Below are 27599 nucleotides of genomic sequence, written 5' to 3'. Positions count from 1 at the left end.
CATCCATTAGGGGAATACCCAATATAAAGACACCGGTTGTGTCACCATCAGTGGAAAAACTCCCGCGTGTTAACAAACTAAACACCTTTGCTTTGGCTTCTGGTGATAGCATACGGTAGATCAGGTTATAGATTGGCAATCAAATTTCACTTCCAGTGGCTTAGTCTACCAAGTTAGCTTTATTCAATAAATCGTTCTTGAGGAAAATTTTTCACATGGCGTATGAGGATGGGAAATCGTTTTTGGAGTATCTGAAGTCAAAGTCTTTGTTGAAACGATATCATGTCAGTCAACTTAAGCAACACTATGTGCAATGGAAAAGACAACTTGTTGATCAAGTAGTACCGTTTGATGACATGATTCAAGCTTTAGAGTTTAATGAGAATCCATTACTAAGAATCGACAAAAGTGGATACGTCGTCTTTAAGGGAACTGGCGAATGGAAGAAGAAGTCGTAAGTTGTGTTTATTTTAAGAATATACTTATATCTATGTACTTGTGTTGCCAGATAATTACAATAATAATCATGTTTTATTTTGTGTCCATTGCAACAACACACAGTACACAGAGTGTACTGTGGATTCGACACAACAGACAACAAGATGCAGCGAAGAGACATATTAGTCTTCAAGTCAGCTGCTCCCTTTTTTTGGTGTGCTATTAAGTGTCTTTGTTGAGACACAGCCGCATGCTCTGGACCAGTGTCAAACGTCATGCAGACATTCTCACCACTTGGCCACGTTGCCGACAACAAGGAATTTGTCTTAATTTGATCAATGTTTAAAGCCGTTGAACACTTAACTTGTGATTTGGAAAATTTTGAAGTCCTGGGTTGAGAGTAGAACCCTAACTCTGGCAAATCTTGCCACAAAACAATGTTTTTTTATTTTCTACCATGGCAACCAGTGACATGAATATAGGCTATAACCCTTTTAATACTTTACTTATAGGCAGAGACTATATCATATATTGTGAATATAGCCTAGTCTTTGAGGCTATATTTCTTTGTTTATTCAAGTAAGATGATGATCTCAATTATCCACTCAGGTGTGTTGTTACTTGGGCTTTATGTTTTTTTGCGTAGCTATAGTGCCAAAAGCAAAACACAAACTCGCACGTATGCTTTAATAAATGTATGAAGGTGGCAGCATTAAATAAAATGACAAAATTAAAACTCTTAAGTACCGAACATAATATATGTGATAAAACTATTTTCTTGAAATAAATGTTGTTTGTTTTGCTCCCACTAAACTTACTCGTTGACAATAAAAAATAGAGTGCTTAAAATCAACCATTTCCGTAAACTCGGCTAGCAAATAACATGAAAGGAAGTTTGACTCAGTGACTGGAAGCAAACAGTTGTGTAGTAAAGATCATGTGCAAGTTTGTTCGGTAAACGTAGTCAACCCTTTTTGGCAAACAAAAATTTACCAAGACAAATTTTCCAACTGAAGCAAAATTTAAAAAAAATTAACAACCAAACCTGATTAGTGATTATTTACAGTATACTGTTACAGCTGGAAGCAGCAAAAAAGCACTATTATCAACAAAGTTTAAAAAAACGCTCATGCGTGGTATCAAATCAACACCATTTGGAACAGGGATCAGGAACCTATGGCTCTTTTGACAACTGCATCTGGCTCGCAAAATTTTTATCTTAACTTTTCATTATAATTTAGAGCTGGAAATACGCTCAGAATGTACCAAATTAAATGTAATTTTTAATTTTTTTGTGGGGACAACCCTCAAACTCCCTGCTGTTTTTCTCATCTTGCGAAGGCGCATTCCCACTTTCACAACTCACCAGTGCCACCACATGTTAGTTGTGTTAAGTGTTGAAGCATTATATAACCTATAGTGGCTCTCTTACTTAAAAATGCTTTTCCTTTGCCTTCACCAAACGCCTTAGTTTGTTGTGCACTTGACTGCATGAGGCATATATGGTGTCTGATGATATTTTTTCCTAATAAGTGTACAATTTTACCTTCAGAGCTGTAACGCTTGAATGATTTGAAGAACCGGCTTCACTCTCCAAGATACTCCATATTGCAAAGTCCATTGGGTTTAAATCAGGAGAGGATGGAGGCCATAATTCCTTTGGCCAAAACCCTGCCATATTCTCCTTACACCAGTCCAGGACAAGATTCGCTGTGTGGGACGTAGCCGCGTTTTGTTGAAGAGTTATTCTGTCTTCTCCAAATGTTGCATTGATCCAGGGAATCAATTTCTCCTTCAACATGTTGATTAACTTTTACTACCTCTTCAATGAAGAAGAGGGGAGTTTTTTCACCAGTTGAAGTTACCCCATCCCAAACCATCACAGAGGCTGGTTTCTGTCTCCGGTACATCAGCCTTTCATTCAGTGGGATATCTTCTTTGTTCTTTGCATAAACGTGGTCATTCTGATGATTATGTACAGCATGGGCAGTGAATAACTTTTCGTCTGTCCAAAGCTTGTGAAACATATGTGAAACATTTATTTATTTTGTAATGTATACAAAATATATTTGCGTTCAACTCCGACACCGTTCCATGTCAAATAAGCTATGACACCACATGGGTGTGGCAGACTTGATGACCAGTTCGGTCCTTCTGCCACTCCCATCATCGTCAGCAAACATTAAAACAACCTAGTTCACATTGTAATCTTGTATTGTTTTTTCCACATGTGCTGTTGATGCAAATAAAAGAACTTCTCTCTCTCTCTCTCTCTCTCTCTCAAAGAACTGATGGCTGCGTGCCTCATGCAGTCAAGTGCACAACAGACTAAGGCGCTTGGTGAAGGCAAAGGAAAAATTTATCGAAAAATAAGAGTACATTTTGTTTATTTACGCGCCCGGCTCAAGATCACGCAGCGCTGGTTCGACTCTCGGGGTGTGCGCTTGAGCAGCGCATTCTAAGCATTCAGTGGCACCATTCAGTCTAATCAATGCATTCAGTGGCACCTAGTGAATGGAATAATTCCCTGGCAACCACACTTCAACATTCAGAAAACTTCACTCTGCCAATCTCGGTAACCGACCCTGCATCAAGAGCCTCTACAAGTATGTGAAACTACCAGGAATAACCTATCAAGGCTTTGTCAGTCCGAGGATAAAGATTCAAAACCAACCAACCATTTATACTTTTCTTTGTATTTTTCTTTATACGTGTAATTTTTTTCCTGTTTGGATGTACTGTTATTTCAATAAATATTTGTCTACACTTGGTTGGATCACCCACCTGATCATAAAGTTAGTGTTAACATTGTTACTTGAGTTCAAAGTTTTTTGATGTTTCACAAGCTATTCTGTAACTTTTAGAGACCCAGCTAAAGCAGAGAGAGCAAAAATATTTAACATCCTTCGAAATATGAAGAACAGGTGAGGTTATGCACATTTTACAAATGCACTTGTTTGTATTTCACTTAACTAACTATCTTTTTTTTCCGTTTCTGAAGATTCCACTATCGATGAAACAGTCAGTGGCTCCGAGAGGGGGGGAAGTCGGGCCAGTTTCCCCCCTAGCAAAACATTGTAAAGGAAAAACGAGTAGTTTTTTTGTTTTTGCACTTTTGAGGGGGGCCCACTTTTAGTACTAAAGTAAAAATGTACCAACTGAATAATCAACAAATTCTTAAATGAAGTGCGTAGTTCCGAGTATTTCTCAAGCATTGTAAATGTCACTCTCGATGCTTCTCATCAAGAACAAATCATTTTCGTGTTAAGGTAGGCGATGTTGAACAGCTTCAAGACGTAAAATCTGAAACTGAAATGATTTCTGTATCACTGAACGGTTTCGATTGTATTGATAGTTTCAACTTGAAAACTGGCGCTGTTTTAGCTAAGAGGAAACTATTTTTGCTTGACAACTGAACCTTAACTTCAAAATCAGCGTTGGCCAGGCATAGGATGTTGCAGCCTATCCAACATAAGTTATCTGGGAAAGTTAAAGGTATAAGTCCAAGCACGATTAAAGAAAGTAAATCCTGTAGGCCTATATTTTTTGTTTATGGATTATCATCAGCCATCATCTCCGTTTGCAGCAGAACGGGCATCAACATGAGTTATTTGCTTCCAAGAGTGGCGATTTTGAGCCACCTTGCCCAGTGTCGCCAAGTTGAGTCCGGTCCATGATTGGATGTTGTCTTGCCATCGTTTTGGTTGTCTGCCACGTTTTCTTTTTCCTTCTACTTTTCCTTCTGTGCAAACTTTGCTGATTCCGAATTGTGATCTTTTAGTGTGGCCGAAAAAAACTTTTGATTTTATTATTGCTGCAATTGGATGTAATTTTGTCATAGTTAAAAGATCTTCTGTTTTCGTATGGTCAAGTAGCCTTTTGTTGGTCATGCTTCTCATGATGTGATTTTGGAAGGTAATGAGTTTTTTCTTTGAGTTTTTTGTTTATGGATGTTGTTGCTTAAATCTAGTTGGAATTCATAATGTTTCCTACAGACAGCATTGTTCAAATGTCTTCTCATTTTTGAAGTAGCCTAATTGATTATCTGTAAGCTTGTGGCATCTTTAAAGTTACAGCCCAGTCAGAGGAAAAATTCTGAAAAATCTAAAAAAAGCTGTCCTATCATCTTGCAAAGAAAATTGACTTTGAGAGGGTAATCAAGGCGTGGTGCAGTCAAACCCAATGCTTTATATTACGGTACCCTTTTGCAATGGAAGCTCTAAAGACGTTTCTTAAATCCATCAAGTTGAAACCAACAAGAGCTTAATCGGAAGCTGAGTCAATGCTAAAGTAGCCTACAACTAGCAGTTCTAAATTTTTGACTGCTTTGCTTAGCCTATGTGAATTACGGTCCTAAACAAGATTCACTGATGAATTTAATGAAATTAAAGGAAGGTGTAACCTAAGCAAGAGCTGAGAAGAGTAGGCTACTGTTCGCAAGCCAAAGTTGCAGTGGCGATTATAAATTTAAAAGAAAATGATTTTCTTTTCCTGAGGACAGAACGCTTTTACAGTATAACTCCACTTAACTAGCTGAATCATTCGAAGGAAATGTATTCTATCGTACATTGCAAAGAATTCGATAGTTGTTGGAATTGACAAATGTATCAACAAACTCAAACATATCGTCGATGAGTTTGAAGTTCCATGAAAATTTCATCGTATGTCTGTTGTGCAGTTGCGGGCATGTGGGACAAATTTAAACCATTTGTAGGCTACAACAAGTCAACAAGTACAACAATGACATTTTTCAAGACATTTTGGATGAGTTGGTACTTTTGACAGAAAGCCACACAGCAAACTTCAGCTGCAAACCAGAACGAACCACCCCATAATCAATACAAGGAATCATTGATTACAACTTTCGAAAGGTTTTTCCAAATAGTTTTGTTATGATTTTTTTTTTGTGTTCCGGTATAGCTACCTCCAACGGTTGCGCTTTGAGAACGTGGTTTTAGCAATTACTGAAATTTGTAAAGAATTGTTTGCGCTTTAGTAGGCTAGGCCTATGACTCAAAACCAATTGAAAAGCCTAACTAGGCCTATACATGCTGTGCAATGTGCATCAATTCAGACGTCGCAAAATTTTATCATTTGATGTTGTGATACGCAACTTTGCATTGCAAAAAGTTCAGAAAGGGTTGAATTAAATCAGGGATGTCCAAAGTCCGGCCCGCGGGCCAACTCCGGCCCACGAGACGTTTTTGTATGGCCCGCGCCTGTTGTTGTACAATGTGTTATTTTTGGCCTGCAGACACACAAAAACCATAAAAATTCAACTTGCAGTTTTCAGAAAAATTAATGTGGCTGTTGGCCCGCGAACACTTATTTATCAAATCTGGCTCTCGTGGGAAAAAGTTTGGACACTCCTCAATTAAATGCTTGGTTGAACTATTTTCGTTGCCTGTAAGCCTATTGTGTGTTTACAAAGCTTTCTACATAAAATAGTTTGCCTTAATGGCCTTTTTGCTGCAAGTGTAATCCAGTGATTGATTATATTATTGATGATTTTTACATTGAATGAAGTTCTTTTCATGCTGAGGAAAGTAGGCTAATTTCAGCTTAACACGAACATGCAACGCAAGATACAAATTAGTTGTACCGGTATAATGGTATATTTGCTAAAAAATATTATGGGGCCCATTTTTCGTATTGTTTCCCGACCAGTGCTGACTTCTCTCGGAGGCCCTGGAAACAGTCTGTTAAGGTTACTTTGATTTGAGTGATTTTCTGCACTTACATTTATTATTATGTAAATCGAACTGGGTTAGGCTATATCAAGTACCAGTAGGGAGTTTTATTATGAGAAAAATAGTGCAAATAAAATGAAAGCAGAATTGAGGTTTTAAAGAGTAAGATCAAAGCGGCCTATGTAGGCTGTAGCGGACGTCGAGTGGTCTGAACATCCGCGCATACTTAGCTGTAGCTGCTACAGCAACATCCCGGGTACTAGCGTGTAGTGGGGATGATCTTGAGAACAATACCTTGCTCCTTTTGCGAGTATGAGTTCATTGCAAAGAAATGAATGAACTTCCACGTCGGAACGTTGTAGCCAAATAATGCCTTAAATTCAAAATAGAACGAGTTAAACTAATTCAGAACATAAAAAAGGTCCACGTCTTTTAGGCGCAGACAGTTAGGCAGCGGTCAAATAAGTGCGCACAGCCGCACACTGTGGCGTCTGGGTATTTAGGTGTGGAGCACTGTAGCGCCCGTTCATTTAGGTGCTATTCCTAGTAAAGTCTGCAGTTTGTATCAGCTTGGCAGGTAGGGCAATGCTTTTCACACAAAATGTTATATAAATATTGAACAGAAAAATATGTTGTTTTGTTAATGCGCGTGTGGAGATGAGGTGCGAGACAATGCTCTACTACTCTTGATATTAGCACATCTCCACAGGACATTTGCTTTGCATACTGAACACAGGTTGCAGCAGGGGGTTGCAGCCAGATGGAACCTTACTTAATCTGTATCTTTCGCAATTACTTCTACTCGGGATGGATTGGTCGTGTGGCACGTATGAGACAACGCTCTACTACATGAAGACATTTCTATAGAGCATATAAACCCTGGCTACAAGTTGCAAGCATAATGGTGCGACTTTGCTCGTTGTTAAACCTAGTCGGGGTTTTGATGGAAAACTAAGTTACTCTTCACTCAAGCCTACCACCGGCTTGAGTATATAGGCTACAGTATATTTTTTTACTAATGTTTAGTGTAGTTATTATTTGACTCACTAAAAGTGAACTCAGTCATGTTCGAAAACTTGAAACCTGGACTAACAACAAATATATGTCGGACACGCACATTAAAATACAATATATTTTTCTGTTCAGTACAACATTTTGTGTGAAAAGCATTGCCCTACCTGCCAAGCTGATACAATCTGCAGACTCTACTAGGAATAGCACCTAAATATCCAGACGCCACAGTGTGCGCGCCTATTTGACCCGCGCCTAATTGTCTGCACCTAAAAGACTTGCTCCCATAAAAAACTACACTACAACCATAATTAAACTAACACCGTGACTTCCAAGAAAGGAATCCGTGGCAAGCTGACTGAGAAAATAAGGCACCACACAACTGGCCGACAGAAACCATACTGACAAACTGACTGTGTTTCACGCTGAACGATTGATTTAAAGGTGGCTTATTGCTTCAAGCAATGCAGCATGTGTCAAATGCGCAACGCTACAACAACGTAAAATTACGTATGTACATCAAACCTTGATAAGTGGTTCAAATTCCGAGAAAACGTCCAAATTTTCAGCCAGCGTTTCAAATTCCTACCAAGCACAAATTTTACAACGGCAATTAGACTAAAGCAAGTTACACGAAAAAAGCCGCAGGCGGTACATAGGCCTTGCTAATGTATGAAATTGTAATAATGTTGACTGAAGGCGGATGTACTTTTCATTAAAACTTTCAGTCTGAATGAAAATATCTTTCATTGATATGTTATTGAAACGAGTTACCAAAAACCAAAAGTGCCAAATTGCAATCACTGAATTGAAAATCACTGCAATAAAAAAGTGGGACAAACCATTTACTGTTGCCATGTCCTCTTTGGGTATTTGGTACAAGTGCCAAAATCTGCTTCAGTTTTTGGATGGTAACAGTAGCACAAGAGTACTATAAAGTTAGTAATATATTATAGCCCACTGTACAGTGTACATACACCACATTAACTGTTAATGCTATTCAAAATTACAACTTATTGTAGCGACCATGGTTGCAATCCAGTATAGCAGATCTCTCTTTAATCAAACTCGAAAACTTGCACATAGGCAAGGCCTCATAGGTTGTCATTGGTTAGACATTTTAAACTTATTGTTTCATAACTCTGCTGTATTTCAGGGAAAAACTTTATGCTGGCAATGGCTCCATTGCCATTGAGTGTCATTCGTCCAATTGCAAAAAGACTGGACACTTCGAGTTTAAACTGCAAGTAAGGTGCTGCTCGAGTAGTAGCGTATTGATGGTGTCATCATTTTATGTGCTATTTTATGCTGGTAAAACGGTACGGTACTCAAAAGTTTGACACTGTGTTTATGTCAATCAATTTGGCAGTGAGGTTACATTGTTGAGCCATAAACAAACGAAATTAAATAGCACTTGCATTCATCATAATATTAAACAAAAATAAAAACTGCAGATATTTTCTGCTATGCAGAGCCAGCTCTTCATCATCATTTAGATTAGGTTTTGTTCCTTCTGGTAAGGGTGGCCGATTCCTTCCTTGCAGCGATTGTTTACCGCTCTTTTTCATCTCATTCTGTCCATCGCAACATATTCCTTCAATTTACCTTGGCCTGGCTCATTCCCTGTTCTTTTTGGAGCAGCAGTCATCTGTGCAGTCCCTGTTTCCTCTTCCAATCCAGCTTCAAAACCAATGCCTTTCGAGTAAAAACATTCTTTTTCACTCCTTAGCACATGTCCATACCATCTTACTCCATTTGCCCTTACAGCTTGGCCTATGGTTTCACTATATAACAAAACAGATAAGGGCACAACACTTGATGGTTGAATTAAAATGTTCAATAGATTAAATCTTCGCGTACTGTGTCCTCATGTATTATTTACGTGATCTGCTCCATAGCATTTCTTATTTAAATGCACTGCCATTTTTTGAGGTTCTTAATCATAGCTCGTTGTGTATAGCCGAAAATGTTCATGTTTTTGTATGATGATTATGCCGTGGTGTTGCGTGGTTTTGTTTGCCGATACTTGTTTTGCTACGAAGCATCTGTTTTAATAGTTTGGAAACTTAAGTGAAGATTCTCATCTCACATCTTCAAACTCTTTTTAATTTACTGCTTGGTTTTACACCAAAACAGAAAAATCTTGGTCGTTGAACTTGAATACGACGTTTTTTCTGCTTGAACCCCAATGTTGTAAAAATGTGTTGCAACACTGCAGGGAATAGTGAAATACCGTAATCTTGTAGTGTTGATTTGTGAAGTTAATGGACGAGAAGTTAATAGATGAATACGGTAGTTGAATACCCCAGTGAGAAAAGTGCTTTAAATGGGAAGGTGAAACAATAGTAGCTTTTTCTGGTCAATTTAAGTGTTCAGACGTTGCACTCAACTTTAAATGCATTTGACGCACTAACCTAAGGCATTTAACACTTGTCTCACCCGTGTACAGAGGATATGCAATATGCACCCTTGACTTTTATAAATAAGTTATTCAAAGATAATACTAGGCAGTAAGCACATACGTTCGGTTTGTATCGCTTTTTCTCCACATACATTGTCATGTAGCCCGGTATGGTACACAAGGCGGAGTATTGAATAAATAAAAATCACGTATCGTCCTTGCAGCCAAGCGCAATCAAAGTGACGTAGCCAAACTATTTATACATTGACTTTGCGTACTCGTGATCATAAGTACCGTTACGTAAGTCATTGTTATATAGCACGTGATATCCCATTGTGTCCTCAACGCTTTTGTTTTAAGTATCTTTAATATTATTTTCAATAATGTCACTGGCATTGTTCCTCATTTTCACTTTTACCCTGTTTTGAAAGTCTCGTGAAAAACTTTTGTTATTATTACGCCCATTTAATGATACGTTGGCGTTTAATTTTACGACTGGTATTCCACATTTTGGGGCACAGTATATTTCAATTTTTCGAGTAAAAGATTAAAAAAACAATCACCAGCAGACTAATCTTTTGCTTGGAAATGACAATACACTTCTTGCTTTTGTTTGCCAATCATGTCTAATGTCTAATTGTCTATCCACTGCTGGTAATTTATTTCATCAAGACGTTGTTGGTCATACAGACGCATTACCTTGATTTATCTTATGCTGTAACTGTTGCTTTACTGATAGTGATAATAATATTAATTTTAGGGTTTAGATATGTTGCTATTTAACTTTACACTTGCTACTTAAGGTATTCTAGTTGCATTAGCCTACCCTTTTTTCAATTTGTATCATACTTACAATGTGAACGCATGATTAGTTATCACTCTTAGCTCTGTCACTAATTCATCTGAGAATGAGCGCAATGAAAACCATTTTTAAAGTGTTTGCTGCGAAACGGCCTGAAATCCAAGTTCCAACCTAGACCTATCATTATTAAAACCGAAGGCAGTTACCACTCTGCTATTAAGTGGGCAGTGACTTAACCAAGGAGGGCACTTGCCTCCCCCATCTGTAAAAATGCAGCTAATAAAACGTTAATCAGGGAAAACAGTTTTTGGTTGGAATTTCATATCTCACAGTGCTGTACATTAGCTCGTCTAATTTACCCAGATTAGATTAAATATAACTAAGCCTTCCAAAAGTTAAGCTTTTAATTTCATCGTCAATTAAAATATAAGGAGTGTACTCGCCCCATGTGTAAAAATGCTGCCAGTAAAACGTTAATCAGGGAAAACAGTTTTTGCTTGGAATTTCGTATCTCATAGTGCAGTACATTAACTCGGCTAATTTACTTGGTTAAATACAAATAAGCCTATACCAAAAGTTAAGCTTTCATCGTCAAATTGAATACAAGTTTAACCTCAATTTTAAAACAATTTATATCGCCTTCGTTTATGAAGTCACTGAAAATGTTGCCCCTCTTGGAAAAAGCCTTACCCCTTCCTTGCCCCCCGCCTGTAAAATTGATCTGGTTACGCCACTGGAAGCTGGTGTTGCTTTGCTATGTCCCAGTACTATACATTGTGTGACAGTGCATTTGGTTGGTGAGAAATGTAATTTTGCTTTCAGAGCTCACCTTCCACTTATGAGCTATTGATTCGCAACTTGAGCAGAGATGGTGTCGTTCTCAAAAAGTGTTTGCCTCTAAGAGATTCGCCAGCGTATTCCTTTTCCGACGAGTTTCAATGCACGAGAGCACAGAGCGATGCGATGTGTAAGATCCCTCCAGGTAGGTTGTGCGTGTTCAGGATCAATCCAGTTTTTTGCTTGGGAGTTGAGACGAACAATAAACTTAAAAAGCTACAACACAGTTTTATCTGGTATCCGACAAATTGTTCGTAAAACAATTGTTTGTAAAATTAATTTTTCGTAATGCAATTCTTCCTAAAGCATTTTTTCGTGCATGCAGTTAAAATTTGATGTATATATACGAACAAATGCTTTACGAAAAATGGTTTTACGGATTTCATTTTACGAACAATTGTTTTACGAACAATTGCTTACAAACAATTGTTTTACGAACAATTGCTTACAAACAATTGCTTTACAAACAATTGCTTACGAACAATTTGCCTATTAATATAACCGTTTTATCTTGCTTTCCGTTGTTTCAATTGACATGTACTTGGCAACGATAATGATTTGTAGCAACAGTTATACCACAGTATACCTACATTTCTTGACCAAAGTATGCTTTTACTTGGCAATGTTTCTAACTTATTATATAATGATATACACTACAGTATTGTTTGGCAACAGTATATACATACGCTTCTGTGCAAATACATACATTTCAGTTATCAATTTCGCATATGAAACGATGCACAGTATTTACATATTCCATACGGTATAAAATATAAAGTTGTTTAATTTTTTCGCTCAGTAAATAAAACTTTTTTATTGATTTGGCGTCGGTTTGTTCTGGAAGGTAATATTTTTTTTCACTTTGATCCACTTTTTTTTTTTTATAGGCGATGTGATTTTAAATGAGATGTTTTTACAGCCCTGCAAATCGAAATTGGTCCCTTTCAGTTGCCACCTCATCAGTGTCAATAGTTGTGACAAGACGAATCAGTTGCCAATCTACTCATTTCTACCGAGCTTGTGTTAATTAAACAAGCGACCACAATAGATTAATTTTGCAACCTTCCTTTTTAAAGAAGCGAACCTTTTTAAGATCAATTGCAAACGTTATTCGTTGAATGCGATTTTGCAAAATTGTTTTTGTAGTAAATTTGTATGGACAGCGTGCCAAACGTTAAACAATGATGGCTTAAACATCTGAATTTTCTGCACTTAGGTGGTGTTTACAAAATCTTGGTCACGTGCAAGATTAATGAAAAGGTTGGAAGATACGATACGGATCTTTTTTTCAACTTTGAAATGCAAAATTCAAAGCAAGAGAGCTTTCGTATGCTCCGATGTCTTTCCTGCGCCAAGTCCAATCAACTGATCGACGACATGCAACCTGAAAAAACATTTGTTGAGAAGCCGAAGTTTACAAAATATCGAGCTTCGAATTATATGCATGGCGAACGAGTGACAATATCAGGGTGGGTGTGACTCTATCTAGGTCCTAGGACTTACCTTGGGTTTAAACTTTTCCATTGTGTTTTTCTGTCTGTTTGTTTGTCTGATGAGTGCCTGATGGTTTCAAAATCCATCTGAAATCGAAGAAACCAAAACATTTAAGTTTTCATAATTTCATGCTTTGTGCAGCGTTTGATAAATTAGATGCTGATTGCTGAGTTCATAAGTTTTGCCAGCTTTTCATATGTCGTGCGGTGTCCTAAAGTGTACTTTCCTGGCTAATTGATTTATCCTGCTAAAAATTTGATGAAAATACCGTGTGCTGTTTACCATGGGCACGACTCCCAGAAAAGCGACCGCCCGGACAGAGATCTTCGTATTCTTCATATTTGAAGATATATCCGAAAAATTAGAATTGTTTTTGAGTGGTGTTGTTATAATTATGGTACTTGCTGTACCCGGTTTAAAACTTCAACAATTGTGAAAAGGTTGGTATGTGGAATTCAAAGCGTTCTTCTGTAAAATCTAATTTTAGCTGCTTCGATGTTGCGTCTTGTTTCTGCAGTGAATGTCCATGCTTCATAACGATCATGCAGAATAGACAATAGAATAGATAGTAGTCTGTTGAAAGCGTCTTCAGCTCGACCTATTCTTTTTGATCATTTGATTTGTAATTGATGTAGATATAAACTTTTATTATTCATTACTTTGATCAGTTGAAAACGTTTCTTTTACCATTATGTTGTGTGATTTTTCAAATTATAAGCTACTTTGGACAAGTTTTCATTACGCTTGTTTAACGCGTAAATTCTTGTTGAAGCGTTTGGTATAAAAAGGGTTCATGAAACGTTTGTAAGGATATTTTTTCTTGCTAAAGCTAGTAGTATGATATGAAACCAGCAATTTAGCTGTTGTCACCTCAACAGATTAAGTTCTGCGCTGCCCTGAGCAAGCATTCTGATGTCTCTTAAACTGATACATTACAATAATACAACTTTTTTTCTTTAGTAACAATTTGAAAAATGAAGTGAAGCTTGCTAAGTATGAAGTCCCGCATGAACTCAAAGTCGCTTTGAAAAAAGGCGTGTTTAGAGAAGGGGCCGAAAACGCAGCAACAACTCCGCTAGAAAAAACATGGAGGTAAGAAAAGGGGAAATCATTAAAAAGCCATGACTGTTTATTTGAACATTTCTAGCAGCTTGTGCATGGTTATTGGTTACTTGCGCATCTAGGCTTTCTAGCGGTCTTTTTCGTACTCTAAAGTTTGTGAATCAACAAAGGCGGCTGGCTTCGTGCACATTGTTGCTAATTTTAATGATGATCATTATGATAATATGTTTTATTGTTTTATTTGTGGTCTACGAATATAGATGGCCTAGACACCTTACACGAAGACTGAAGTCGATTGCAGATAAACGTGTTACCGTGATCCTATATATGCCTGAAGTCCGAACTCCGAACGCTTTAGGACCATGGCCCTTATATGCAATCGCCTTCAGCCTTTTCTTCTTAAATCCTGTACACAGTGTCCAGGCCATTCATTTTCGTAAGCCACGGTTTTTATTACTTCTTGATGCTATTGTTATGATGACTTATGGTGGTGGCTGTCGTATATTTTTTTATACTTCTAAGCACAGCAGCGGTGCTTTTTGTTTGCCTAGTTTGATGTTAAATGCACGCAACAACGTTTAGGAAACTTTTGGAAGTAAATCTCACTCCTGCAAATTACACCAATCGTTTTTCTGTTCTTCTATATCTGGAGGAATTGCAAGGGCAAGCCGACATTCGCTTGTATGATTTGAAAGGCACAACACTGGACCAGAGCAGGGGTGGAAGTCGATACTGGCTTAAGGTGGAGGCTGTTTGAAACCATTCCTTAAACTTTGCACGCTGCATACAGTTTCTTTGCAGCCTGTAGCTTTTGTTAGGCTTCGTAGCTTCAACTTGTATTCAGAAAAAGAATCGAAAATTCCAATTGTTTATTTTTTCTCTGTACCGTTCTAATTTATAGCTTTTGGCGACGGAAGGCACTCAGTTTTTTGACATAACTTAATCTTATTAGCATGGATTTAAGATATGTGGATATTTTTCACCCTCCATGTTCTATTCGGCTTGTACTTTAACCCCAACTTAATTGCCGATGTACAATTACAAAGTTGTTCGAACAGCAAATTTGCTCAATTGTCCTAACCTCACTTCAAATGTTTTTCTGTCCTTTGTTTGAAAATTTTCTGTCTGACCTGGTTATTTTCTTGAACGTAATAAGTTATTTATTAAAAGGTGTAGTGTTTGACAATATATTCATTGAACATCAGTTACATATTAAATCACATTCACAGTTGCAACTGTCGTGATGTGTCTACATATAAATATGTTTTAGCAATCTGTATTATTACCAAGATAGAGAAATTACAACTGTTCTAAACCGGAATGGCCCGTTTCGGTGAGTCCGTTTCGGTGAGTCCGTTTCGGTGAGTCCGATCCCTTAACGGGGGATTTTTTCAATTTTTTTTTTAAATTATCGGGTACCGTAGCCTAATTATCATTGCCGTTTTAGGGTTAGAGGTTAGGAACTCACCGAATCGGACTCACCGAATAGTAGCAGACCCGTTCTAAACACCTTAAGAATTTCAGTTCGTAAAATTGACGGTGTTTATATTCAGGAGTATACATTTCAACTTAGTTTCAAAATTATTGCAGTAACTGCGAAAGCATGAGCAATGGTTTTTGTCATACATGGTTTTTGTTTATCAAAAAACAGTTGATTCTTGTCGTTTTTAGTAACGCTTGTTGCACAGAATCACAGTTTGAACAATTAATCAATGTTTTTTTGTTAGTTCCAAGATAGAAAAAAAAATGGGTGAATCTATTTTGAGATGTTCACTCCCTCTAAACACTTTATCATCTCTACTTACGACTTAGCAGTAGTTAATGTAGTAAAAGTAGTAGACAATGAACCAATTTAGTTTCATTGTAATTGAAAAAAACTTACCCATTTTCTTTCTAGGTTCCTGGGTTGGCAGAAAAAAGGCCCTCAGTCATTCGGGGTGATCGAATTGACCTGTACAAACTAAACCCAGCTGGGGCTATCCTGGGTGATACAGCTTATGTTGGTTATGTGCATGAAGTTCAAGCGGACAGAGTTCTCTTGGGAATGAACCAAAAGTGTGTTGTACGGTTTCCATTACTTTTCAGTTTATAAACACAAAAATTACTCTGAACATTTCATCTCTAGCGGTTGAGTGAGCCGAAAACGCTGAAAAGATTTAAAGCGCTGAAACTGGTCTTAAAACTGATTGGGAGCATTGAGTACTTAGCCTACTTTTTGAAAAGTGTTTTAGGTAGAACCAATAAAGTCACAAAGTTATTTACAAAATATCTTTTGTAAAGCATTTTGGAACATTCAGTTTTCACAAACTGACGTGGTTTGAAAAGTATTTAAATATCGCTGAAAAACTTACCCGAAACGTTCAAACGAAATTTTTGTAATGACTCAACGGTGTTCCTTCTTTAATGTGTGTTGTTTAGTCTAATTGGACAGTTTTCTGCTTTCCATTCTTACATTAAGTAGCCTAAACGAGCCAGTGTGGACATTTTTTTTTCCATTGTTCACTCTATCCAACATTTCTTCTTCCTTCTGTCTAAAAGACGTCCACAAGTGGATTTCGGGGGGAAGGAAATGGTGCTCACACGGCACTGATTCTGTGCCTACCCGCACAGCAAAATCGGCCATTTTTACATTGATTCAACGTCTGCAGACGTTAAATTAATGTAAAAATGATGGATTTTGCTGTCTGGGTAATTGATCTCCTTAATCTCATATTCTCTTTGCTACTTCCATGTCTCATTGAAATGTCACGTTTTGTAATAGAAGTTAAAACTTATTGAATTTTTCTTCAGACACGAAATAGTGTCCAACGAAGTCCGCATATTTGTATTTACCGTCTTGCACAACAATGTCATTTCTTAATTTATTTGTTGTTTGTCATTGTAAGAATATCTTGGTACATTTTTGATATCTCTGACGAAGCTGTTACTATTTTGTTTTGCAGCTTCACTCACATTGCCGGGATGAAATTTAACGTCGTATTTTCGTTCCCCCGTTTCCCTATTAAGATGGAGCACCGAGCCATCGGGCCTCTACTAACTAGTCGTCACGCCCATGTGTTATTTCCCCAACCCTCTGCTGAGGTTGCGATTCTGGACGTAGATTTGAGGTACGTTGTTCAAGCTGCCAAGATATACTTTTATCACATGTTGATGTAATTCCGGTAGTTGTACAATTTGATTACGTGGATTGGAAGGCGAGGAAGCCAATTTTCTTGTCGACCTTCGTATTCTAGTCATTAAGTCTCCTGCCAACACACATCCGGGAACTTTAATAGTTGTCAAGCCGACTGATTGTACCGACGTCCTTTGTCCTTTGGATTGGAGTACAACGACTCCAAAATTAAGTGACACCAAAAAACACTAGCAGCCACAAGGACTGACAAATATGCAACAGAATGCTGGCGTTTGTATAACTGAGAAAAGAAGGCAGCGAGCTAAAGGCACAAACACGGAGCAGTAGCACTGATTGAGCGTAGTCTAAACCTACTAGCAGCGTGGTACCCTATAATACAAAATAAATAAGCTGCAAATTTAGAACATCTTTTTTGACGTTGTTTAACAGATATTTCAATGCAAATATTGAGAGAAACGACCAACAGCAACGAGCGATACAGTCGATTGTGTCTGGGACGTCTACACTCCCCTACATCATATACGGACCACCCGGAACTGGGAAAACAGTCACAATGGTGGAGGCCATCCAGCAGGTGGGTACATGTTTTGTTCATCAGTACTAAGCGAACAAGCGGTATCACATAAATTTTATCGCGTGTGCATGTGTTAGAAAGTGTGTATTGATAATAATATAACTTTGATCTTTTTGTGTTTTATTTATGTAAAAAACTATTGTTTTTATCAGTGATAAGTTCCATAACCTTTGTTACGCCCAATACGTATTCTTTGCTTTCTGTGTTATTTTAAATCACTTGCCTTCCCCGTATAAACAGTAGATTGAACTCTAATAATTTCAGTCTTCATCCTGTCTGCACGTTGATTGCATTCACCAAGCCATGATGGGATTTCTATATACCTCGAAGGTCCAATGTAATCTCCCACCAATCGAGTGTTGCTTGTTGTGACGCGTAACAAGCGTCTGAACTATTTCTAATTGCGAACCAGTGCATCTTCGATACTTTGCTTCAAAGCACACGACCTGTTGTCTTTGGTCGTTTTCAAGCCACGAGGCTTCTGACATTTTTTTTTTTTCAGATAGTTCACAGACAGAGGCAAATCCACGTCCTTGTTTGCGCACCCTCGAACAGCGCATGTGACTTGCTCGTGGAACGACTGGCGACTCATATTGACAAAAGAAAGTTGTTTAGAATGTGCGCTTCTTCGAGAGAGCATGTCGCCATCCCGAAAAAGATTCTGGTAATTTTGTTCTAATCCATTTCAGATGAAAGTCTCCGAGCGCAAAGCATTTTGAAGTTTACGAAAGATGGGTTGCCCAGTAAATGTTTAACGTTGAATTTTTGGTTTTTCTTAGATGGTGTAAAATATCTTAAGAGAATATAAGTGATTAGATGAATGTGGTGCAGCAACAGCTAGCACAACTGCCAGAAAGCGACTATCTTTGATCTGATATACCTTAATTAATTAATGTTATGGTTTTATTTATTGTCGCTCTACAACAGCTAATGTCTTTTAGCGACAGGGCTCATTTTTCATTTATATATATCAGGTTTACGATGTTATCACATTATTACCCGACTCATTCTCACTGCGCTATGCAGGATAGAACACAATCGGTACCGTTTTTAAAGTCTTCGGTTTGACCCGACCTGGAATCGATCTCAGATCTTCCAGCACCAGAGCCGAAGGCGAAACCACTCGGCCACTGAGCTGGTATCTGATATACGTCAAATGTATCATTCAGGAAATGACAAACTATAATCAAGCCAATCACGAGTTCTACTTCCCATCAAGAGAAGAGCTTCAAAACTACAGCGTTCTTGCGACTACATTGATCACCGCTGGAAGGTAGGGATGTTTGAAAGGATTTTGTGTTGTTTTTTAATAGTTGCAGAAAAGTATAAAATATCAACTTTTTCGAGTTTTGTGACGCGATTGCCTATTTGTTCATTTCCCAAGTTCAATTTTATTGTTTATGGGTTGGAATTTCCGTTTCCGAACACACTTTCCAGGTGTGTGTGTTCCTGTTGAAAAAAATTTTACTCGCTTTTATTTCAACCAGTTTACACTCAAGTCACTCTTGGTTTTGGCAGGGGTGGGAAAAGTACAATAAGCAGGTGACATAATATACTCTCTGATAGGTTCGTCGGTTCTCCGAAATTGTCACAAATAAAGGTCATAGAATTGTCAACTTGTTTTTGCAAGTGTGACGCAAACGGACGTTACAATCTATTTATTGCAAAAGATTTTCTCTGCCAGCAAAGATTGCCATTTCTACTTCGTCGCTGGACGTTGATACGATGTAAGAAAGACTGACTAGCTTGGCGAGGTGTTAGCCAAACACACAAACATTTTCTTTCGAAACGCGATTTGGAGCTGATACAATTCTAAGCCAAAGCAACACCACTATTTCATTTGTATACAATAATACAACATTGCATAGAACAATAACGGGTTCTTTACCTTGGCGCGCAAGGAGTTTCTGCTCGATTTCGCAGAAAATGAAAAGTGAATGGAATATTTTATCGCTCTTCAGGTTGGCAAGCGCTAAATTCCCAGAAAACCACTTCGATTATGTGTTTGTCGACGAAGCGGGCTATGCGATGGAGCCGGAGTTTATGACCGCGATCGCAGGGACTTTGGTAAGGCTTTGTCATCCTGGTTTGTCTTGTGTCAACGTTTTTACAACAAATGTGCTGTGGAAGTAGACTGCTTACAGACTAATGCAGACAGAAAACCTCTGATTCAGCAAACATTCGAAATTAAACTGTTTTCCATCTTTAGCGCTAACTCTTTGCTAAAATTTTTGTCTTTTTTAAGTTTAATTCTTGACCTAGGTTTTCCCATTCCATCACTACATAATGAAACCATTGCGCAATGCGCAGTCCATGAAACTTTTTTATTTTTCTCGCATGCATTGTGTGTACTTTCACGTTGTGAAAAAATGTGTATCTTCATTCAACAAAACCAAAAGTATGTTGCTGACTTGTTACTTTCTCTCAAGCCATAACGTTGTTGGTGATTTTCTTATCGTTTTAATGCGCGTTTGTGCTTGACTACCTCATACCTATCAAAACGTGGAAGCAGCTAATTTGCAATTTATTAGTGTTTTGCGATTTCTCTGCATTTATTAAGGAAATTTGCAATTTTAAAATAATAAAAGTTAAGTTTATAGGAAAAGTAGTTCGAAGTAGCTGTTGTTTTTATATAATATTCACTATTTTCAATGAAACGCGATTCAGAGTACAAATGGACGAATAGTCATGGCTGGAGACCCGAAGCAGCTTGGACCGGTTCTATTTTCCAATATTGCCTCAGCACGTGGCCTTGGTTCGTACTGTGAATTGAAGCTTCTTACATATTGTATTATTACTTGTGATCTGTTGACCTGTATGCGGTTCTGTGGGCCAGTGTGGTGTCGCTGATACCGCAGTCAGTCATTGCTGCGATTATTTTCTTTTGAATGCTTTAATTATTTTCGTACTTTTTTAAACTATAAAGCTTTATCTTTCGTCTGGTACTTTCAATCTGTGTAGCAGATTGTGTAGGTAAATTGTGTAGCAAATCATTTTGCCGTAGAACCTGTGTAGTAGACCTTGTCTTTATACTCTACTTGTTTTGGCCAGGCGTGTCTTATCTGGAGCGGTTGATGCAAACTGATGTCTACCAGCCCAACGAGAATCAACATTACGACCACAACTGTGTTACCAAACTGCTTAAGAATTATCGATCTCACAGAGGTGGCTTTTGTAAATGTTTATTTTGCATCACTTTGCGCCTCTGTATACCATCGTTCAATTTTCCAACAGAATAATAACTAATAACAAGTGCGAATAAATGAAATCTGTTGATTCAAGTGTGGTAGGGTGAATTTGAGTAATTTGAAACCTTGTTTTTCTCTTGCTTCATATATCTTACCAAAAGTAACAATAATTTTTTCATCTTCACGCCTAAACAGTACACAATAGCCTGAAGGAGTGAAGGTGGATACGACGATTCGCTTCCTTGCCTTCCCGTCCACTAAACCTTCATCTACCTGGCATAAGCCTGGATACGACAAAGAAGCACACGATGATATGCGATGTATAGTTGTTTACTGCAGTATAGACTTTACACATTTTTCTTACCATTGGTGTTTTACAAGTGTTTTTTTGTTGTTCAGATATTCTGGAAATCCCCAACATGTGTTTCTACAACAACGAGTTGGAAGAGTGCGCGGATGAGTTTGAGAAGAATTTGCTCTGCGGCTGGGCTGAGTTGCCAAGGCGTGGTTGTCCAATCATATTCCATAGCGTCAAAGGAAAAGACCAGCGTTCTGCGGACAGCCCATCATACTTTAATTTGGAAGAAGCTCTTTTGGTTTGTTGTATATTGTATCTTTACTATGCTAGGTCTTTTTGCAACTTTTCTACAGCCAACAACAGTGAGATAATGTAAAACCAAACTTTTTGCATAGCATTGTGCTGTATTTAAATAAGCTGCTGGTAAACTTTCAGCGTCTTTGACAAATAACGGAAGTTGCTAAGATAAAATTATTCAATTTGTCTTGGTTACTCTGCATGAACAGTATGCGAGTAACTTAGAGATGAATGTGGTAGTTCTAGGACCAATGAAATGAAACTATGGAAATATTTGCATGATGAAGCCTTAAAATTAACGTATTTGAAGTTAGGTTGGTTTTTCATTTTACCTGACCCTCTCTTTGGTGATACTGACCACTTTCTGAGGGGTTATAAACTTGTGTACAGCACTTGTGCAATTTTCTGAAGACTTGTGAACAATTACCCAAGTACTGATAGATTTCTTTTTCAAGGCCTACGGATTTACACAAAAAACCTGTGAAAAGTTTGGCCTTGTTTAATATCGTTAAAAGACTCAGCGTTGGGGGCATTGTATCCCAGACTGCACAATCCGTCATTTTTACATTGATTCAACGGCTGGAAATGAATCAATGTAAAAACGATGGATTTTGCTTTCTGGGATGCTTTTGGCTATCAGTGTACTAGACTAGTATATACTTACGTGTTCTGGAACTTACTTCGATTGTTGGAAGTAACATTAGCGGGTTTAACATGTTTTATTACGAAGAGATATAATTTAAAAAAATCAACTCAAACGTTTTCGGCAGGTACGTGTGTCGTCATCAGGAATTACTTAAATCTGCAATATGCATAAAATGAAAATTATAAGATAAATCTGACTATGCACTATAACTGTAACGATACTCCGGACTGAAAAGCACAAACTAAACAAGTAATACAAGAATGTTGTATCACTCCGGTGGTGGTGGAAACAACGCCTTGATGATACCAATATCAATATTTAATGCATTCAGGTGCAATCGTACGTGGAAAAGTTGCTAGATGCCAGAGGAAATGGAGTGACAGGAGCTCATATTGGAATCATTTCTCCTTACAGAAAGCAGGTAAAGAATGAAAGATTGCTTACAACAGACATAGCTATGTCGTAAATTACAGTTTTTCTTCAGACATTTTGCTTTTTTAACTACACTGAGAACGCCGAGAAGGAGCAATCTTCCTGGCGTCAACACTACCTGATTGCTCACTATAGAACAGCGAGCATTGTGTGTTTCGCTAACCATACCGGTGTAGCCTGAGTGTGCATATCCTTCCAACTGTGCATATCCTTGGCGACAGTTAGTTTAGTTGCTTTCTTTCCACAAAGCTAAGAATTCAATTGACTGACAAAAGCAGCGGTTGAGTACTATGTGTCAAGAACAAGTGGTGCAGTATTGATGAGCCCAGCCTCATGGGCGAAACACGTGGCTATCGCTGAGTTCCCTTGCTACACTCGATTGCCGAGAAACATCGAGAACGTTTGTTAAATTTTAGAGAAAATTTTGTCTAGTTACTGTAGAGACGACACAGGCAGAGGTGGGCATCCGCTACTTTGAAAATCTAAAAATGATTCTTGTTTTTCTACTTTGAGTTGGAAAGTAGCGGAAGTGCGACTGAAACTAATGTCTCGCTTCTCTTCTAGCTTGAGAAAAAAGTAGCGTCGCTACTGCAGCCGCTACTCTAACAAAAATGAACTGCTGCCGCTATTACTACCAAAAAAGTAGCGTATCTGTAGTGGCGCTGCAAAAGTGGTCCACTTCTGGACACAAGATGATATTAAACGGCTACTTTGTTGGTACAAATAATTTCGATACTCTCACTTATCACAAGCCAACTTCCTTACAAATTAATGGCGGTCTAAAAGCCAATTTTGTGTCCTCTTGTTTAAAGTTTTTCAGTAATAATTCAAAATTTGTTTGTTGTTACAATAGCTGGGGGTAGAGGGCAAACCATGCCCCCTTTTCACTCCAGTTTGGTTCAAAGATGGAGTGAGGGAGGGCCATGGTTTGCCCAATTCACCCCCAGATACTGCAATAACAAACAAAATTTCGATTTGTTGAAAAAATTTAACCGAGATCAATATTATAGCGTACCGTTAATAAAAAGCAAAGTAATATTGATCTTGTGAATTTTACGTTATTTTTACAGGTGCACACGATCAAAAGTGTCTTGAAGAAGAAGATGAAAGCAACTTCAGGCATTGACAAGATAAAGATTGGTTCTGTGGAGGAGTTCCAGGGACAGGAGCGTCGTGTGATCATCATCAGTACCGTGAGATCCAGCAATGAACATCTGAAGGAGGACAACAGATTCCGACTCGGATTCTTGAAAAATCCCAAGGTAGAAAAAGTTGCTTTAAGTAAAAAAGATAATTTTCATTCTTCGTAAACTTTGTGTCTAAAAACACTCACTTTTTGAGCCTGAAGTTTACAGCTAAAAACCAGCACTGGATTAATTTTAACAACATTCTCATGATCTTGTAGTTGAAACAACCCCCTAGTTTTTATGGAATTTTCATATATTGCATTAAAAACCAAAAAAAAGCTTGAAGTATGTTTTTATTAAACTAGAATAGAACACATTGCATTTGCACGTCCAAAGCAGTAACATGACATTTGAATGAAACCAGTTTGAATTTGTTAAATGCTACTTTTACCTGACATTACAAAGTTATACTAGGGAGGGGAGGGGAATGTTAATTTCAACTTTAGCCCTGATTTTAGGATACAACAGTTCAATCTAAGACCTCTAAATAAAAAAAATGTAAGTTCCGTCTAATGTGCATCAATGGATATTGGATACAGGGTCAAGGTAGTCAATATCCATGGCTGGCCAAGCTATAGTTATAGGGTCAAGCTAGCTGGGCTTCCACCGGTGTACAGGTTAACCAAAAACCGTGGTGCTAAAGCTCTCCATATTTGGCCTGTGGGTCAAAAAGCAATCAGGAGAACACGGTAGGTTTCTAGAAAAAAACAGCTCAGTCATTAACGTTGCTTGGAGTGCCATACCGTGCATTGTAAGGGAATTTAAGGAAAGACCTTCTGACAGTTCACTTCAGGATTAGCGCATTGTCTGATCTCCTTTTCATAAAGCTTTCTCGACAACCACCTCGCGTCGACAACCATCCATTACAACAACTTGCTGTTGAGAAGCATATTGAGCAGCAGTTGTCAGCTTTAGGTTTTCAATTTGTTTTTACAACAGAAGCATACCAAAGGCAAGTCAATCTACGTGATTAAATTGAAACCAGCAGATAAAATAGACAGCTAGATGGAAAGGTATTGACTGAGCGCAGAATTTCAGAATGAAGCTTGAATCAAAAATGTAGAGTAGATTGTTGCCGACAAAAGCCATAGACGTTTTATTAGTTGTGATAACAAAACAAGCTAATAGCGACTTTGTTTTTTGAAAAATGGTTTTTGAGGATGGGTTTTGATCATGGTTTTGATCAATTACGGCCGCTCAAATGCAACCAGCTTCATACACACTGTTTGCATTGATGTCAGTGTCACGCTTTTGCGCATGCGCGTAGTCATTTGCACATTGCGAAATGACTACTTTCCCGTGTTTTACGACGAAACCAAAACAAGAAAAATGTTTACGGCAGTCTTACAACATATTTAATGTGTTTTAGTACAGTAGCAAATAATATTTAAACTCTAAATGGCGTAAACGAAAAATGACGTTCATACAATATTAGGCAATTAAACGCAAAAAGTGATTTTCAGGGGAGGGGGAGAGGGTTTTTGGACAGAAATTTCAAAAAAATATATATCAGAGTTCTTCGGATGTCCTGTTGTATTTTAAAATCAGGGCTAAAGTTGGATTTGAATAAAGTCGATTTACCTCTCCCCCAAATTATAGTTACTTTTTCTTTTGTAGGTAAAGAACGTGACTTTACAGCACATTCTTTCTAAAAAGGCAATCTCAAAGGTTCATTCATTAGTTTATAATTGCGTCGCCTATTCTGTGTTAAGTAGTAGTAGTAGTCCAGTTTTAATCCGGTGATGTCCCCGTTACCGAGGGTAGCCGGGAGGTGTTAAACCGTCTAATTTCCGCAGAGATTCAACGTTGCGATAACCAGAGCGAAGTGTCTTCTCATTGTGGTGGGAGACCCGGATGTGTTATCCACGGATCACCACTGGCAATTATTTATTGAATTCTGTCAAGAGAAGGGAGCCTTTACAGGAGTGCCTTTTAATAACAGGTCTTCTCGAGATAGTTCAGGTAACGAAAGTTGATATTGTGAATATTTTTAATTGTACAGTAGATATTTGCCTAATTTGATTAAGCGTGCTTGTAAACGAAGAAATGGCAAGATCTCGGAACGACGATTCAACTCTCGGGGTGTGTGCTTGAGCAACGCACATTGAGAACGGCTTTCCATTCAGCGGCACCTAGTAGTAGTAGTGATAGTCCAGTTTTAATCTGGTGATGTCCCCGTTACCGAGGGTGGTCGGATTCACCTCCAAATGCCGCAATCGCCTTCACATCCTGCCTCCATATCGATCTGTCTGACGCGTCCTCTCTTGTCAACCCCACCTTGCTGCTTTCCTCCTCAACTTGCCTTTTCCACGTTTTCTTGGGTCGTCTTTGTTTTCTACGACCCTTCACTCGCAATTCTAGCGCTTTTTTCAAAACATCATATTCATCCCTTCTCAAAACATGCCCACACCACCTCACTCCATTCGCCTTCACCAAGTTATCAACATTCTCATTCAGCCCAAGAAAGTTCATAAGTTCTTCGGTGTTCCTTTTGTCCATAAGCTTCACATCACACATTGCCCTCATCATCGCTCTCTCAGTTTTTCTTAAAATCGCCACCTCGTTTTCCCGTAAGCACCATGTCTCACTTCCGTACAGCACTGCAGATCTCACGCAGCTGGTATAAATTCTTCATCTCATTTACAACGGTAATCTTCTACCACGCAACAGCTCTCGACACTACCTAATAAATGGAATAATATACAGAGAACAACACTTCGATAATCGGAAACTTCGCTCTATCAATCTCGGTGTCCGGGTCTACGCCTTTGCCTACAAGTATGCGAAACTGCCCGGATTAAGATTCTAAAAGAGTTTTTTCAGTCCGGGGATAGAGATTCCCACAATCAATTTAATTGCCTTCCCGTCCACGTAATCCAAATCTTCCATTACTGGATACCCGCCTAAAAAGAACAAAATATCCACTTTTTTGTTCAATATAATCAAACCCTGGATTATTAAGAAGTGCACTTGCAATGTTGCAAACGGCAGCTGACGAGTCTATTACGTAAGAACATAACTTTTCTCCTATTCATTTCCAATGTAACAAAGTGGGGACTCAACACGTTTATAAAAGACTGCTTTGTTGCTGTAAAAGTTTGAAAAGGTTTGGATTGATATTAATCCCCGTTTGACAGTTGGTTGGTTTTGAATCTTTAATTATCCTCGGACTGACAAAGCTTTGATAGGTTATTCCTGGTAGTTTCGCATACTTGTTAGAGGCTCTTGACGCATGGCCGGTTACCGAGATCGACAGAGTGAAGTTAGTTTTCAATTGTTGAAGTGTTGTTGCCGGGGAATTATTCCATTCACTAGGTGCCGCTGAATGGAGAGCAGTCCTGAAATGCGTTGCTCAAGCGCACACCCCGAGAGTCGAACCAGCGCCGCGTGATCTTGAGCCAGGCGCGTAACCACTGAGCTAACGGGCTGACAGTGAGGCTCAGCAGTTTAAATTTTTTGAATAATTTGTTAAAACAATTTAATTGCTGTTTACAGAAAGTGGATCCGGAGATGACAATCACAATCACTCACCCCTCAATGATCTTTTAGAAAGGATGAGACTACTGGATCTGGATAAAGTAGAAGACGATCAGCAGGGAAGAAGACCTGAAGAATAGGCCCCGGATTTTATCATCACAATCCCCAATAAACAAAACACTAAGCTTGTTTTTAAATGCGTGCTTTTAACATCTATTTTCGAGACTATCATCAGTCACAATTTGCATTCGTTTTGACATTTTGTCAACCACTACCAGGCACGATTGACTTCTTTCAGGAGCTACAGAAAGTAATGACAAATGACTTAATCTCCAACAATAACAGAGCGTGATCATTTTTTTGTGTGTTCACTTTTTGTAGCCAACTTTAATCTACTTGTACTTGAAAAAGCCCTGGGTGTGGTTCAACCGGGCCAGCTCCACTTTTTTCAAATACGAGTAGTCTGTATGCTTAAAGTTTACTGAAAAAGTGGACACCCAAAAAAAGGTCACGTTACACCACTACTCTCCAACAAACAAATGACAGAAACGAGATGCAAGCATTTATTCCAGCTTCTCCAAGAAATCAGTTGTGGCTTAAATGCAAAACGTGTGAAGAGCCGCGTACCATGG

General features: G+C 38.3%; 1 protein-coding gene across 1 annotated transcript; it reads left to right on the top strand.

Annotated features, from left to right (window-relative positions):
- Positions 1-325: 325 nt before the first annotated feature.
- On the top strand, positions 326-27158 carry LOC145783386 (putative helicase MOV-10). Its single transcript, XM_082595242.1, has 20 exons — positions 326-454; positions 3303-3362; positions 8296-8386; positions 11165-11324; positions 12396-12648; positions 13634-13765; positions 14318-14477; positions 15633-15790; positions 16678-16842; positions 17298-17442; positions 17945-18106; positions 18612-18715; positions 19404-19509; positions 20110-20197; positions 20494-20607; positions 21030-21226; positions 22203-22292; positions 23374-23565; positions 25287-25452; positions 26986-27158. Exons 1-20 carry the CDS (start codon positions 357-359, stop codon positions 27105-27107), a joined length of 2763 nt encoding a protein of 920 aa, XP_082451368.1. The 5' UTR covers positions 326-356; the 3' UTR covers positions 27108-27158.
- The last annotated feature ends 441 nt before the right edge of the window (positions 27159-27599 follow it).

Source organism: Aplidium turbinatum, chromosome 14 (genome assembly GCF_918807975.1).
Source record: "Aplidium turbinatum chromosome 14, kaAplTurb1.1, whole genome shotgun sequence".
Lineage (NCBI taxonomy): Eukaryota > Metazoa > Chordata > Ascidiacea > Aplousobranchia > Polyclinidae > Aplidium > Aplidium turbinatum.
The sequence above is the reverse complement of the archived record's forward strand: the minus strand, read 5'-3'. Positions and strand labels throughout refer to the sequence as shown.